Consider the following 16,519-nt stretch of genomic DNA (forward strand, 5'->3'; position numbering starts at 1 on the left):
AAACCGCATAAACACATTTCATTACACCAAATACATACACAAATGTTCTTTTTTAGAAACGTCATATGACCCCTTTAATGTTTGTGCCTCTAGCATATCAGAATCAGAATCATAAAGAGCTTTATTTCCAGGTATGAGGAATTTGTTTTGGTGACAGAAGCTTCCACAGCACAAACAGATTACAGTGACAAGACAGACAGTAAAAATAGAATAAGTAAATTTTCCACGACATTCTAATTTATTGAGATGCACCTGTATGCAAAAATATACAATATATGGTATTTGTGTACAGATATATGTACAAATGCAAGGAAATGTGAATAAGAAGTATGGTGTGTTAAATAAATAAATGTATAAATAGTGCTGTGTATTACAGGTTTATTGCCAAGTTAACTGTTCATGAGATGGACTGAGGGAAGAAACTGTTCTTATGCCTGGCTGTTCTGGTGCTCAGTACTCTGTAGCGCCGATCAGACGGCAACAGTTCAAAGAGGAAGTGTGCTGGGTGTGAGGGGTCCAGAATGATTTTGCCAGCCCTTTTACTCACTCTGGATGAGTGCAGTTCTTGGAGAGTGGGGAGGGTTGTGCCAGCGGTTCGCTCAGCAGTACAGACTATCCGGTCCAATCTTCTAAGGTCTGATTTGGTAATTGAGCTGAACCAGACAGTTATTGAAGTGCAGAGGACGGATTCCATGACTCCAGAGTAGGAACTTCCTTAGCTGGTGAAGGAAGTACAGCCTCGGCTGGGCCTTTTTGACAATGGAGTCTATGTGGAATTCCCACTTGAGGTCCTGAGATACGGTGGTGCCCAGGAACTTGAATGACTCCCCTGTTGCCACAGTGCTGTTCATGATGGTGAGTGGGGGGAGTGCAGGGGGGTTCCTCCTGAAGTCCACTATCATCTCCACTGTTTTGAGCGTGTTCAGCTCCAGGCTGTTATAACTGCACCATACAGCCAACTCTTTAACCTCCTGTCTGTAAGCAGACTTGTCACCGTCCTATATGAGGCCGATAAGTGTGGTGTCGTCTGCAAACTTCAAGAGCTTGACAGAGGGGTCTTTAGAGATGCAATTGTTGGTGTATAGGGAGAAGAGCAATGGGGAGAGAACACATCCCTGAGGGGCACCAGTGCTGAATGATAATTTTACCAGCCTCACTAGCTGCTGCCTGTCTATCAGGAAGTTGGTGATCCACTGACTGATGGAGGTGGGCACAGAGAGCTGGGTTAATTTGGACAGGAGGATGTTTGGGATGATAGTGTTGAAGGCCAAGCTGAAGTCCACGAACCAGATCCTCACATAAGTCCCTGGTCTGTCCAGATGTTGCAGGATGTAGTGCAGTCCCATGTTGACTGCATCATCCATGGACCTGTTTGCTCGGTAAGCAAACTGCAGGGGGTCCAGTAAGGATCCGGTAATTTCCTTCAGGTGGGCAGCACCAGTCTTTCAAATGACTTCATGACCACAGACGTTGAAGCAACAGGTCTGTAGTCATTCAGATCTATGATTTTGAGTTTCTTTGGGATGGGGATGATGGTGGAGGGTATGAAGCATGAAGGGACTTCGCACAGCTCCAGTGATCTGTTGAAGATCTGTGTGAAGATAGGGGCCAGCTGGACAGCACAGGATTTCAGACAGGCTGGTGTAACGCCGTCTGGGCAGTGTTGCCAACTCTCACAAGATAAATAAACAACCACAGCTTCAAAAACAAGCCCAATATTATTATATTATTTGTTATCATCAATATTATTTATTATCAATAAATAAGCCTGCAACATAGTAAACTGAAACTGAAGAGCAAAAACAGAAGTTATTTTAATATAATAGGGGAGATTTAATATAGCCACATATTTATAATAAAATAAACTCGAACCATATGTATCTGCTATTAGTATTACTGCTTGCTTATTTGTTGATTTAATTATTAATGCATTATAAAAATATTTTACAAATTGAATTAGGTCCCTTTCCTACCCTGCACCGTTCACCTGCTCCCATGTTTCCTGTACATCTCTGTTGGTGGCGTTGTTTGTCTATTTACGTCTATTAACCATCATCGCTTGGATTACAATGTCACATGTCTGCATGTTAAACGCGATGTGCGATGACGAATTACGCTACAGCACTTTTATTATTGCCCTGATTGGCTATTAGCTGCGAGCAGACAGTGTCAATAATATATTGGAAAAAACAGTGATCATAAATGTAACGAAACAAAGTTGCTTCTCAGGTTTTCCTAACAAGCAACCATACTTTTTAAATAAGCCCAAAAAAACACAACCCCGCAACCCGTGATTTTTTTTTACGCGACTTAACAAAAGCAACAAAAAAAAAACAGCCCAAAGTCGGGTAAAATACACAGACTTGGCAACTGCATCTGGGCCTGGTGCTTTTCTTGTCTTCTTTTTCGGGAAGACCTGATGCACATCTCTTTCACAGACCAGAAGTGCAGGAGTGGGGGAGAAGGGGGTTGCTGGAGGTGTTAATAGATCCAAGGAGAGAAGGTCAGAATGGGTATGGGGTTTGAGACAGGGTTTTTCAAACCTGCAATAGAACTCATTCAAATCATTGGCCAGTTGTTGATTCAACACAATGCTGGGGGATGGTGTTTTGTAATTGATGTCTTTCAGTCCTCTCCACACTGATGCAGAGTCATTGGCTGGTTTCTCAGCTTTTCGGAGTAGTTTCTCTTAGCCACTCTGATCTTCTTTGTCGGTGTGTATTTGGCCTGTTTATACAAGACTCTGTCCCCACTCCATATAAATTCTATCTATCCCCACTCCATATAAATTCTAACTTTAAAAAAAAGTAAATGGGCATATTATGGTCAATACCCTTTATCAGTATTTGCAAATGCATGTAAGTGATGAAATATATCTAAGGCAAATACTGTGTGTGTGTGTGTGTGTGTCTTACCCAATCTACTATAAGGATTTTTTTAGCGTTTAATCGCTCCTGAAGCTGTTTAGCAGCAATGGCCACAGAATTAAAGATACTGAAACCACTGTAAGAGAGAGAGAATGAGAGAGGAAAAAAAAAGAAAAAGAAAAACATAGCAATACACAGCATTATTTACCTGCATACACTACCATTGAAAAGTTTAGATTTTGTAAGCTGTTTTTTATGTTTTTCAAAGAAGTCTCTTTTGCTCACCAAGGCTGCATTCATTTGATAATACAGTAAAACAATAATATTGTGAAATATTATTACAATTTTTTATAACGATTCTATTTTAATATATTTTTCAAATGTAATTTATTCCTGTGATTTCAAAGCTGAATTTTCAGCAGCCATTACTCCAATCTTTACTGTCACATGATCCTTCAGAAATCATGTTATGCTGATTTGGAGCTTAAAAAAACTTTTTTTTTTAATCAATTTGAAAACAGTTGTCCTGCTTACAATAGAATAGAATAAAATAAAATATAATTTTTGTAACAATGTAAAAGTCTTTACTGTCACTTTTGACCAATTTAATGTGTCTTTGTGGAATAAAAGTATTCATTGCTGAACATCCTGTTAAGAACGCCATTTCATGTTGGATCGAAAAATGTGTCTGCAGTTGTATTAAGTGAAACTCACTATGTTTGAGAATGTGATACATGGTGTCCTGGAGGTGTCACTACAGCAAACCCATTCTGAGGATGAGTCAGAAAAAGAAGTAAGAATCTGAACTGGTCAATGCTCTGTGGTTATAGGAGAAGGAATTGTGGACTATGGGATTCTCACCCTTAGCTCTCCTCCAGCCACACGCAGAGCCAGCTCGATCACATTGCCGACTGCCATCTTCAGTATTGCTGCACTGCAGGAACTATTCAATACTGTATCAAGGTCTGTTTGACTTCGATATGGTATGGAAGCTGTACTTTCTGAGAACCCAGAGTACGAACAAATAAGCTGTTCTGAATGGACTGACAGTAGTTCCTCAAACGTGGCCGGCCTGCCTTTAACCCACTAAGAGACAAGCACACACACACACACACACACATGGAAGTAAATTCTCACCACTGCAATAATATTTAGAGCTTTATGAGCTGTTCAGCATTGTTTACCTTACACTGACTCCTGAGGCCACACTCCTGCAATCTTGACCAGATACTCGTAATTCTGCCAGCATACCCAGTATGAAAGTTAGTCCCATCTCCACAGTTACACTCATGCTGCAGCATCTTATAGTCCAACACCAAACCTACACACACAAATATACTTTAAAATAAACATAAATATATATTAGGGCTGCAGAATTACCATGTTAATATAAAAGTTAATATTGTGTCATATTTTAGACACAATATTGTGTTTTTGCTCAATTTTGCAAATGAAAATATTACGTATAAAGCCACAGCAGAACATAATATTATTTTCTAAAGCTACTTTTTGATGCTATTTTGAAGATTTTCTCATTGAACTCAATAATGACTTTAAATTATCTTTTGGGGGTAATTTCTCAGTCAAATTTGATGTGCGATTCATTCGATTAATTAATCGCCACATTATATATACAGTGCAATTAATTAAATTGTAGTAGACACCCCAACCAGATGTCAATATTGTATCTAAACTTTATGTTCCTCAATATAATTTTTTGTTATAGTTTACAAGTTTAAATATTACACTTACTGCTGGTCTGAAAAACTGCACTTTATGACTTTTCTTGTGATATTCCTTAAATATAAATATGAACAGTGGAGAACAAAGGTCTATAAGACCACTAGTGAAAAAGGTTCTCAAACATATTTAATTGAACATTTTGCATTGAAAAAACAATATTTGAGCTGCATGAAGTTTGTGTAAATAAATCCCAATGATGATGTTATTCAGCATGATTTGAGAATGATGCAAATCTTGTACTTCAATGGAAGCTAGAACATCCAACCAGAAAACTCATTGACACAAACGGACTTATTTGATTAGTGACTTAGAAATTGTGCAGAAACATTTAATTCTTTAAGTTTTTTTTTTTTTTAAACACTCAAAAGCATTATGGCTATACTTTGTTTTGACACCCTCATTCCTCCTACCTGTAGTATTTGCTTTTCTCCTGACATCCCGGGCTAGAGGTGAGGAAAAATGTAAAGACAGACTTCTTTTAAAGGTGTCTGGAGAGGAATGCATACGCGCAAGGTTCCGGTGATACATTCTGTTTTGTTCATCACAGCATTCACTGTTGTGCAGTACTCCCAGTCGATTACTGCGACAGTTTTCATGCAGCGATTGGGACCGTATGCGTAAGTCCTCTCTTCCTCTTCCTCTGTCTCTTCTCAGCACTACAGAAGGCACGGGCCGCACCATGTGAAAAGGTACCTTACAATGAACCTCTGAACAAGACCTCTGTGTGTTTGCTTGCAAATGTGCATTTGTCTCAGTGTGTTGCTGGAATGTCTGCTGTTGGTACGTGGGGTGTGTAATCATAACAGTCTGAGTGTGGATGTGCTGAATAAAAGAAGGTGCCGACTGGGATTTGCTCAAAGGCCTATGAGACATCACTGTCCATTGCCCAGGAACTGTGAGAGACAAAATTAAATAGCAAATTACGCTTTTTTTTTTTGTCATTTACACACATTTTTTGGTCTCAAGATTAGTGAATGTGTGTTACCTGCAACAACAGGTGGAGACAAGGTTAAGACGGGCTGTGCATATCTATTCCAGAGCATGGGGTTCTGCATGCCAATGTGTAGAGGAGATTCATCCTGAAGAAAAGTAGAATAATGTAGCTGCAATCAGGAATTAGCAAGGTTCAGGTTGAACGTAGCATTAAAACAATTCTTAAACAATTGCAATGGACCCTTGACCCTTTTCACACTTGCGTGTTTGGAACATGGAAGTAAACTATAGTATAGTAAATTGTTGGAGCATAGCAAATATTTGTTTTGCATTCCCATTTATTCAAACACCAAAAAACAAAAAAATTCCACTATTCCACAAAAAATGTATTTTCACAACTTTCAAAAAAAGAGATGGATTACATCAGTCAGAAGAGAGAATGATCTCAAATGTACAGTAATGCCCTCAGCAGCTGCATTAGTAACATTGTATGTTGACTAGTTTTTATAAATGAATGACGGTAATATAACAAAAAATATAGCATTACAAAAGTACATTAAATAATCAGAATTTTTTTTTTTAATAATCATGCTTAAAATACATGCTAGATTTACTACATCAGTAGTTCAACCATTTTACAATTTTAAATTATTTAATTATATAAAAAATATCAACTAAAACTTAATTAAAATTCTGGAAACACACAAAAAATCTTATTTTTTCCCTGACAAACATACAGAATCTTGAATCTTATAGTCACAAAATCTTCACAAAAAATACAGTTTAATTATATATATCATATATATTTCAACACTCCCAGTTTCTGTTAATTAAAAAAAAATGAAAACAAGTAGTGTTGTCATAATTACAGCAGAAATACCAGTATGGGGGGCCTACTAATATTGTGTTGGACAATGAGGGGCCTTCGAATCAAAACAATTGAGAACCACTGATGATTAAACAAAGTATCAATTAAAAAAAAAAATTACTAGGCAATCACAACACTCATCCATCCCATAATTGACAAAAAAACAAAAACATAAATAATCTTTATACAAAGTTTGGTTACTTTAATTACACAGTCACAACGTCAGCTTTGTAAAAGGAAGAAAATAAACTACAAAAAATATTTTGCCTGGAGCCCTAAACCATCTTTTACTCATATGAGAAAATATATATAAAGAGAGAGACAGAGAGAAACCAGTAACAGACCTCGTGTGGTGCTGATGTGTTATAGGTCTGTGACTCTTGACGGCTCATCTGTTTATCTGGTGATGAACTTCCTATGGATATTGAAGTAGAACTGGAAGATCCCCCTACAAAATACACATATCAGGTCACTACAGTGTCTTAAAGATGATGGAACAAAATTACAACCCAATTCACAGCAAATAATTTGATTATACCTTTGGTTTATTTAATTTTACAACAGTGTTAAGTTATTATATACCCATAGAGTCAGATGCTCTGACAGCAGGGGGCGCACTGGTTTTACGCTGCAGTGGGTTCTGTCTTCCCGATGCAATTCTCTTTGGTCGCAGCTTCAGAATGGGCTCTGAGGCTTCTCACAAGCATGCACAAACACAAATGTGCTTAACGTATAAACATGTGAAGACCACCATCGATTAAATAATGTAAAAGTTCTCAGATTTCTACTCATTTCACTTGTGTATGCGTACAAGCTCACATGTTAGTGCGAATGTGTACATTTGTCACCTGTTCTTCTTAATGGATTGTCCTCCTCAAAATAAGGAGATTCAGGTATGTTGGATGCACGGACCTGGGTTGGATCCTGACTTTCAAATTTCCTGAACAACAAAAAAAAAGATATAAATGACTCCAACTCCACAATTAAAATGCAATCTTAGATCCAAGTTTTAGCAGGTTTTTATTGTTTCTAACCTGTGTTTATTGCGAATATGCTGATTTAGCTTTCGTTTCACCCAGTCACTGGCACCGGCACCTGCCAGTCACAACAATTATCAAATCAAACCAGTCCAGACGGAGTTTTTAGAAACACCATATGAAATAACAGAATACAACAGGGTCAGAAATTAACCAAGGCTTGGTGAAAAAAATGCACAGATGTCAGGGGCAAAAAAAAACCTCTTTTATCTGACATTTGAATTCATAATATTCTAGGCCTGTATGGGTTTAGACATTGTAGTGAGAATTTCAGTTACAATTTAATTAATTATAAATATAAGGGATAAATGGACAACCCTCTCTGTTTATATATAAATAAATATATATACACACGCACATCACCCCTTAATTAAAAAAAGTTCATTTCTGACACTGGTATACAATAAATGAATGTTTGTTTAAAAAAAGCACACACACAAAAAAAAAACATGAGAGTAATGACAGTACTCTGTTCACTCTTCTTTATATTCAAAAGCTGGTTAAATGGCCGTTTTCCCTCTTGTGTGCTCTCCCTCCTTCGCTCCAGCTTCCTGGGCTGATGTTCAGACATCTGCATAATGAGGATGAGACAAAATGTCAGTTCCAGTGTTCCGGAATTACACTGCAGTATGCAAGCTAACACCAGTGTGGGTCTTTGTAGATACCCATATCATATTTGTAATTTTAAATAAAGTTTTAGATTCAGATGCTGCAAGTGGATTATTATCAATGGCAGTGTCTGGACGTCAAGAATACCAAATGCATTTGACTCAAGTTACAAATGAACAGCGATATTTCTCACTTAATGACACTAATTATAATATGATGAGTAATATATAGTTATTGTTTGGTTGTACCTTTAATCCTTTAATTTGCAATCATGTTAGCGCATGTTAAATGACAGAACTGGTGTCATCTGGATCAGCAGATATAGTATAACATTTACACAACAATTACTTTCACCTCAATGTCTACAAAATAAATTAATTAATTAAATTAAAGAAAAAAGGAGTGTACTTTTTTGAATGTAACACACACAGAGATTATCCTACCTTTTATGTATTCAATATTGTTATAACTTATTTGCTGTTTAAAATAAAATGCTTCCTTTTTTCTATCTTTTTGAATTAGGAGTTGAAGATTTCGACATCACTTTAATTTCAAGCAGACAACAGTGCACAAAAATAAACACATAAATAAATAATAATAATAAAAAAATCTAATACATGTTTAATATATTTCAAAATATACAAAAAATGGCCAAAATGTATTTACTAAAATGAACTTCAAATATATTTAAAATATATAAATATATATTTTTAAAAGCATTTAATATACATATTGCCCTCCATAGAAAATATAATACATTCACATGTAACATTTAAAGAAAAAAACTTTTTGTTGTCTATAACATGTGTGAACATATCACACATTTGAATAAAAATATGTAATGAATAAAGCCTAAATGTAGGCGCCTGTAAGAATGCAAATGTATTTTCTTGACCCTGAAATACATATTGAAATATATTATGGTATATGAAGGTTGAAAGTAAATATATTTTCAATTTCAAAATATATTTCATTGAGCTTCACTGTTTACAATATTGTTATTCCATATGGGATTCCTCCCTTGAGAGTTTAGCAATGCAGGGCTTATTTTATATTCCAATAAAAAAAACAATATAGTTAAAAATAGTTCACAAAATTTCCCCTAAAGTGAGAAGACGTTAAATTGCTTTTCAGTTTCTGTAGTGGCATCCTCTGTATTTAAAAAAAAAAATTGTACTTTTTTTTTTTTTGAACTCACTCAACATACCGAAACATCATCACCATTTCGTTGTATGCTACCGCAGAAACCATGCTGCACTCAATCTGCGCTGGATCACTATGGTAACCCTCCAGCTGACAAGGAAGTGCTCTATTAAAACGAATAGAGTGAAACCCATCCACTTCCTGAAGCTAAAATTAGATTTTGTTTTGTTTGATTTAGGGGTGATTTCTGTAAGTTTGGTATGCTATGCTCATCGTACAATTTGCCTGACCTATATTTGGTTTAAATGGCTCTTGGGAAACATTTCAATCAAAATCATTCCAAAGTTTGATCCAACTCATTTTCTCAAAGCAGGAAAGCATCAAAGGACAGAAAGGTCTAACTTCCAAAAGTTCTGGAGCTTAAAAGCTTATTTATCCATCCTTTACGATTTAATGAATAAAACCAGTTGAAAGACTAAAAAGTGCAAAACTCACACTTTTAGTCTTTCAAGCATTTGTGAAGTCACGCTATACACACAAATAGCAGGCTAGGTGATTGACGTGTTTATATGATGAAAGACTAATAAACCAAAAAAACTTTCACAAAAAGACTTAAAAAGTCTCTATTTTTAAACTGACCAATAGTTAAATCCAATAAGGATTGCTACATTACACATCTATCTAGGTATGTGAATATATGTCATTGTATTTGATCTCCCAAACTACTATAATATTACAGTAAACGTGATGTGGCAGTTCATGCAAAAACTCTACATGGCAACCAAACAAAGCAAATAAAGTTTAAACACACGAGAATTTCTTACCTGTCACGTCTGCATAGCTTTTCTACCTCTCATATTTTTCCAGGCATCAAATGCTCACCTGAAAAAGACAAATAACATGGTATTTGCACTCTCTGGCAGTCCACATCACACACTGAAAAGCAGAACTACACAAATCTAGATTCAAAGCACATGCATATAACACCAGCCCTGCACTACAGCGAACTCCAAAGGTGTGATTTTGTTGAGTGACATCTAGCTACACTTCGCACTGCCCTCCCTGAAGCCCCTCCTGCTGAGCTTCCTCTCTTCTCACTACATCAACAGTTGTTTGCTTCTCTCTACTAATAAATTTAACAATGATTTCATTTGAAATCCCTAAGTTGTGCATGCAAATGATGGATATCTTAATTTTGCAATAGCCGGCCCGGCTTGCATAATGGTTTGCTACCAGAGTCACATAAAAGTAATGTGTATTTGATAGATAAGGAAGGCAGGGCACAAAGAGAGGAAAGAGAGGAAAGTCGAAAGATATAAAAGTGAGAAAACCCTAATTTATACAATATCACTAAATGTAAGATGAGTAACAATTGTAACATGGATTAGCTGTACATTTCCGGTGGACGGTCTACACGATCAGGCATCAACACAAACATGTTAGTTTCGCTATGTAAATAAGGACATCTCTTGGATGCAATGGTTTATATTTAGCCGTGATGACATTTGCTAAGCTTAAACCTCAACCTCACCTCTAACCCACACAAGCCAGTTGATATCAGAAGATTTATTGCAAAACATAATTTGGCTGATTCATGAACTTCTCATACAGTGAGGACCAGTGTTGGGGGTAACGCATTACAAGTAACGTGAGTTACATAATCAGATTACTTTTTTTCAAGTAACTAGTAAAGTAACGCATTACTTTTTAATTTACAAGGAAATATCTGAGTTACTTTTTCAAATAAGTAATGCAGTTACTTTGTTTTCCCATGTATTGCCTGAGAGCTCTCCTGTCCTTATGTTGAGAGAAATCGGGAGTAAGTGCAGAGGTGTTGTGTGCGCTGTGGAAACATGATGTTACTGTAGTTCTAGACTAAATGTGAACATGCATTTACTCATCACACTTGCATAAAAACAGATTCAGTATTCCTCAAAATGAATAAAAACAGTGAAATGCAAACTCAGAATATGACGCAAACCTGCAATAATTCAATATGTTAAATAACACAAACATCCTTTATTCATTTAATCTCATTTTATTAACCAGTGTCTTTGCTGCTGACCTTCAAGGATCCAATTCAACCATACTAATAAGCAAAAATTACTTTAGATAAACATAACATTTGTGCTTCCTTTTTTTTATTGCTGAAAAGAGAAAAATGAGCCCAGCCCAGATGAGAAAAAATAACGTAACGTAACATTACTTTCTATTAAAAAGTAACTAAGTAATGTAATTAGTTACTTTTTTAGGGAGTAACGCAATATTGAAATGCATTACTTTTAAAAGTAACTTTCCCCAACACTGGTCAAAAGTGAGTTTTCGTTAGAAATCTGGAAGTCACAAATGCACCCTGTGGAAGTCCTTGTATTCAATGTCCTTTCTTAAAATCTATAATCACAGCTCTTAACAATTGATGGTAGTAGACAAATGTAGTTAACATTAAAATTGAGAGATTTTGAGCCAAACAGGCATCAAATTAATGATAAAACTGCTATTTATATAATCAAACTATTTGTTATTAACTTTGCATGATGATATTTAATGGCCCTTATTTGTACACTGGAGCTCAACATGCATATAGTGCTCCTGTGTGAATGTACTATCTGTCTGTGTTTGGTTTTGCACCTGCTTTACCGCTTTACAGGAAACTTTGACCTCACCCCCCTTCATTGAGACTTTCTCATTCTCTGTTTGTGCTCTCTATCCAGGTTTGTCTCTGCAGATACCTGGGCCCTTTGCTGAGACAGCAGTGAGGACAATGTGGTTTTACTCAGAAACACACATGAGCAGGCCGCCCCATATACGAACTACTCCAGGCCAGTTGCACAACCACCTGCAAATGCATCCCCTAACTCACTTACAAAATGAGCAGAGCTCATTGGTGTCCTTCATGTTCTGAATATAAGAAAACTATTTTTTATGCTGTTCCAGTAAATACCCCTGCTGACCTCGCCACATTCCTTTCCATTTGCCCAAGTCTGTGTATCTGTGTCTGTATTTGTGTGTAAATGACATTTCACTGACACAATGACATTCTGAGCACAAACCAAACTGAGGAGACATGATGCAGCAGGAGGTTTCCACTTGTTGTGTGGGAAGGCTGAGTTTAATAACTCTAAATTGACTTCTAACATCCTGTATTTACTATTATTACACACAAGCCTATTTTTAAAATCTTTATTATTGCCCATCTTTAATGGGTAATGGCTATATAACATTAAAATGTCTGCATGTAAAATCATTCTTTTTTATGATATATCTAATACAGTAAATATTTAGCCTATGCTTTAAGTGCATACTAATGTTTGAACTTTGTTGGAACTTGGTTACCCTGGTTGGATGTTCAGCAAAAAAGGGGGAACTTCATTGATCTGAAGTGTTTTGTAAAGTAGGTGCGAGGTGGTTGGTAATGGCCCTGCAGTGGTTTTAAATGCCATACTGATGTCGCAGGTGAATCTCATGTAGCCTGTCATTAACATATTTCCAAATAAATAATTATTACATAAATCTAATTGTTAGCAAATAATTAATACATTTATAATATTACATTTGAATAAAATGTGCATAGGAACACTTTAGGAGGGTTATTTTTTTAAATTTTTGTTTTTGCCTTGACTGGGGACAGTATAGACAGTCCTCCATCCATAATATTGCTTTCTCCACTAAAAAAAAAAATCTCATCTGAATCAGGAGAGAAATATGCACTGGTCAAGCATCATTTTCAAGTGAAAACAAAACTTTTTTTTGTTTTCCATGGGATTATGGAATTAAAGTTGGAATAAAAGAAATGCTGTAATAAAGGATTTGTTTCTTAAAAGCACACAGATGTTAATTGATAGACTGGAGTCATGTGGATTACTTGTGTATTACTGATGGCACTCATTCACTGCCTTTGATGAGCAAGTAATGTAATACAAAATCTTTCCAAATCTGTTACGACGAAGAAACAAACTCATCTACATCTTGGATGGCCTGAGGTGTGAGTACATTTTCAGCAAATTCTTATTTTTGGATGAACTATTCCTTTAAATCGTTGAGGCCTATACTTCAAGCAGCACCTTTTCAGTTGATTCAAGAAACACTGTCAACGGATGTTCCAAATTGTACTCATTACAAAAGAATAGAATGCAGACTGTGTTTTTAGGCAAACACCTGGTTTGGAATGCTTACAGTAAAGTTAACAAAATTCTAAGTAGACTGTACGTTGATGTTCACCAGGAAACTCATATCAGCTAGGGCATTCTTCCAAGGCAACAAGTCAAGTCAAGTCAAGTCAAGTTTATTTGTACAGCTCTTTTCACGATACAAATCATTGCAAAGCAACTTTACAGCAAACACCCACAGTATTAATACCCAGACAGAAATAGAGAGGGGACAGGAGCTGATAAGACAACCATTAATTTTTCAGCTTTTACACAACTTTATCTAAAAGACTTGCAGCACCCCGTCCTGATTTAGACCCATGTTTACACACTAAAACACACACACAACTACCCTTTTAGGTCAGCTTGCCCAAAACTCATTCTATTCTGTGAATTTTAGGGGATCAACATTTCTCAATATATTTGTGGTAAACCTGTTAACACAAAAAATAAAACCTGAGTGCATTCATGTTAATTTGGTAAACCTTTAGATAGGGGAACACATATTCACTATTAACTAAGTTTTCTCACAAAAAACTCCTAATTTGCTGCTTATTAATATTTAGTAAGGTAGTTAAGTTTAGTTATGGGGTAGGATTAAGGGATCTAAAATATTGTCATGAAGAATAAGGCATTAATATGTGCTTTATAAGTACTAATAAACAGCCAATATGTTAGTTATATGCTAATAAGCAATATATTTAATAGTGAGTAGTGTTCCCTAATCTAAAGTGTTACCGTTAGTTTCAACTGTGTAATGGTAGATTTTAAATAAGAACTGTTTTCCAAAAAGATGGCTTTTTTTAACTTTACTTGACATTTCATATTTCAAAACAATATTCTTGAGAATTCTTCTCAAATCAATGTCAGTAAACAACAGGTTCCCACTATAGTTATTTTTTTACTATGTTGTTACTAAAAGTCAGTAAATGAACTTTTTTCCTAGGCAGTAACAGTGAAAGGTTTAAATAGCTTTGTTGTCGAGAAAACTTCAATATAATAGTCTATAAAGAAACTTACTATAATAACCAATACCCAGAATCAATTTATTACTAATAAAGTTCAACATAAGACATGACTTTGTCACCTCATTGAATACCTCCTCTGTAATTTTGTTACTTTGTTACTGTAATTTTATGCATTCTAGATTTATGTAGGATTTGCTTCAAAGGTCAAATGCAAAAGTCATTCTCATGCAAGTTCATGCAAGTTTATGAAAGCATTAGGAGACACCAATGTTTGGAGAACTATTTTAAAGACTCTGAAAGGTCTTCTTTAAAGTGCTGATGATACAGGGCCTCCTGTGCGAAAACACGAAGCAAGGCCTGGAGAGATATAAAAAAGGCCCGTCTCTGATTTTGGAGACCGTTTGAAGTCAGTTTCCTGAGGTGAGATCTACCACTCATCATAGCTTCACTGACCTCGGCTCAGTCTCCCCTCCCTTCTCCTCCTGGGTTCGAGGTAACGACCGGCCATCTACTCTGTGGCACAAGGCACCTCTTATCTTCTGTTCCCTGCATGGCAACGAAAATCAACCTACGCTCTGCTAACGACCGTCATGTGAATGTGCGCCTTGATAAAACTCTATTCTCTACTCATTCTCTCTCTCACACACACACTCACCACAATGAGTTGAAGGTACTCATGCAGCTAGAAAAAAACGCCTGCTCTGTAGGATATCTGAGAGGTGCTCAAAAGATGAGAACTACCGCTGTTAGCCAAAAACCAACTCTCAAATTTCAATCTCACTTCCATTCCTTCCAGCCAATATTGGTTCAGTAGTTGCTCTCAGATCTATTTTCCTCAATATGACAACAACTTGAAGACAATCGCTGCATTTAAATGTCTACTTCCATACTTTTTAGTATGCGAAAAACAGTACACGAAATGAATAGTTTGGCTGAATTCATATTATTCGAAAAACAGTACCTTCCCTACTATCCCATGAAGCCACGGGGAGGAGTTCTTAAGGGCAGTGAAGAGAAGCAGCGCTGGTAGGTTCTGTGACAATGACAACATAGCAGATGAAGTGCATCCAAATTACATTCATACTACCCATATTCATACTACATAGAACATATTTTTCTAACCAAATGTAGTACTAGACAGTATGCAATTTCAAATACTTCATTTCTACTATAGGGTATCAAGCTATGCATATTCGGATGCCGCCAACGATATGTTTGTACATGTCAAATGTTGCTGTTACCTTGATACATCTGCTGTCTGCGATACTGGAAAGGCCACGAGCCACCTATAAACTCACAAGTGAATTTATAGTCTGTAACAATTAATCTCTTCCAAAGGAGTTTCACAAAACAATCTGCAAATTCCAGATAACATACAGCTCCAAATTAAAACTTATACTAACTAATACTAATTAAAAGCAGTGTTCATAAAAGAAACAGATTAAAGGTCCAAAAACACAAAATAATTATTCAAATCATATATTATTTGATACTAAAGCGGCCATCATTTGCATTCTAATATTTGAGGAAGCCTTAAAGCCTTTCGTTTCCTAATCCTACGTTGCAAACTTCTCATTATCCCTTTATAAAAAAAATAAATAAATAAATAAAAAAAGAGTTCCCCACATAGCAAAAAATATGAAGATTATCACACTGCCAATCAATCTATTATTTGGGATTTTAATTATTAATAGGGTACCTTCTAAACAGCATATCGAAGCATCCTCTCTGTTGATTGCCATTTTAAAAGATCTCCTGACCGTTTCAAGATGGCTTGAGAAGTAAAAAAGTAACAGCTTAGCACACACACCTGACACTCTTCAAGACAGTACCAGTCTATCCCACAGGCCGATTGCCTAGATTGTGTAGAACATCTCCATCTAGTGACCATAAAATGAAATGCAAGTGAGTTTAACTATTTTATTTTAGTATGGACGTGAACTCGATGGTCTTACCCTCATCATATCTATGCAAATTAATGCACACAAAAATGTTTATAGCCCTATGGTGTATATTTTTGTCAGCTTTGTGTACTACACACGTTTTACAACTGCAATTAATCTCTCATAACCTATTGTGAATCTCAGGCATCCATATATTATATGAGTAAGCAAGCATACATCATATTCAAGATACATTAATGCATGGTTTGGTATAAGGTACCCTTCTAACACTCAACAATATAGAGTACGGGCAGAGTGGGGTA

General features: G+C 36.1%; 1 protein-coding gene across 1 annotated transcript in view; it reads right to left on the reverse strand.

Annotated features, from left to right (window-relative positions):
• LOC107733589 (histone deacetylase 7-like) overlaps positions 1-15,607 on the reverse strand; it is a 25,511-nt gene extending 9,904 nt beyond the window's left edge. Inside the window, exons 1-12 of the mRNA XM_016545268.1 lie at positions 15,555-15,607; positions 7,917-8,019; positions 7,446-7,506; positions 7,260-7,351; positions 6,994-7,104; positions 6,756-6,859; positions 5,596-5,689; positions 5,021-5,503; positions 4,052-4,188; positions 3,729-3,953; positions 3,582-3,637; positions 2,916-3,003 (exon numbers count right to left, since the gene is read on the reverse strand). Coding sequence (XP_016400754.1) covers positions 2,916-3,003; positions 3,582-3,637; positions 3,729-3,953; positions 4,052-4,188; positions 5,021-5,503; positions 5,596-5,689; positions 6,756-6,859; positions 6,994-7,104; positions 7,260-7,351; positions 7,446-7,506; positions 7,917-8,019 — 1,554 coding nt within the window. The 5' untranslated portion in view covers positions 15,555-15,607. The remainder of the gene's footprint in view (positions 1-2,915; positions 3,004-3,581; positions 3,638-3,728; positions 3,954-4,051; positions 4,189-5,020; positions 5,504-5,595; positions 5,690-6,755; positions 6,860-6,993; positions 7,105-7,259; positions 7,352-7,445; positions 7,507-7,916; positions 8,020-15,554) is intronic.
• Between the last annotated feature and the right edge of the window lie 912 nt (positions 15,608-16,519).

Source organism: Sinocyclocheilus rhinocerous, unplaced genomic scaffold, assembly GCF_001515625.1.
Source record: "Sinocyclocheilus rhinocerous isolate Xijiao unplaced genomic scaffold, SAMN03320098_v1.1 scaffold4023, whole genome shotgun sequence".
In the NCBI taxonomy this organism is placed as follows: Eukaryota; Metazoa; Chordata; class Actinopteri; order Cypriniformes; family Cyprinidae; genus Sinocyclocheilus; species Sinocyclocheilus rhinocerous.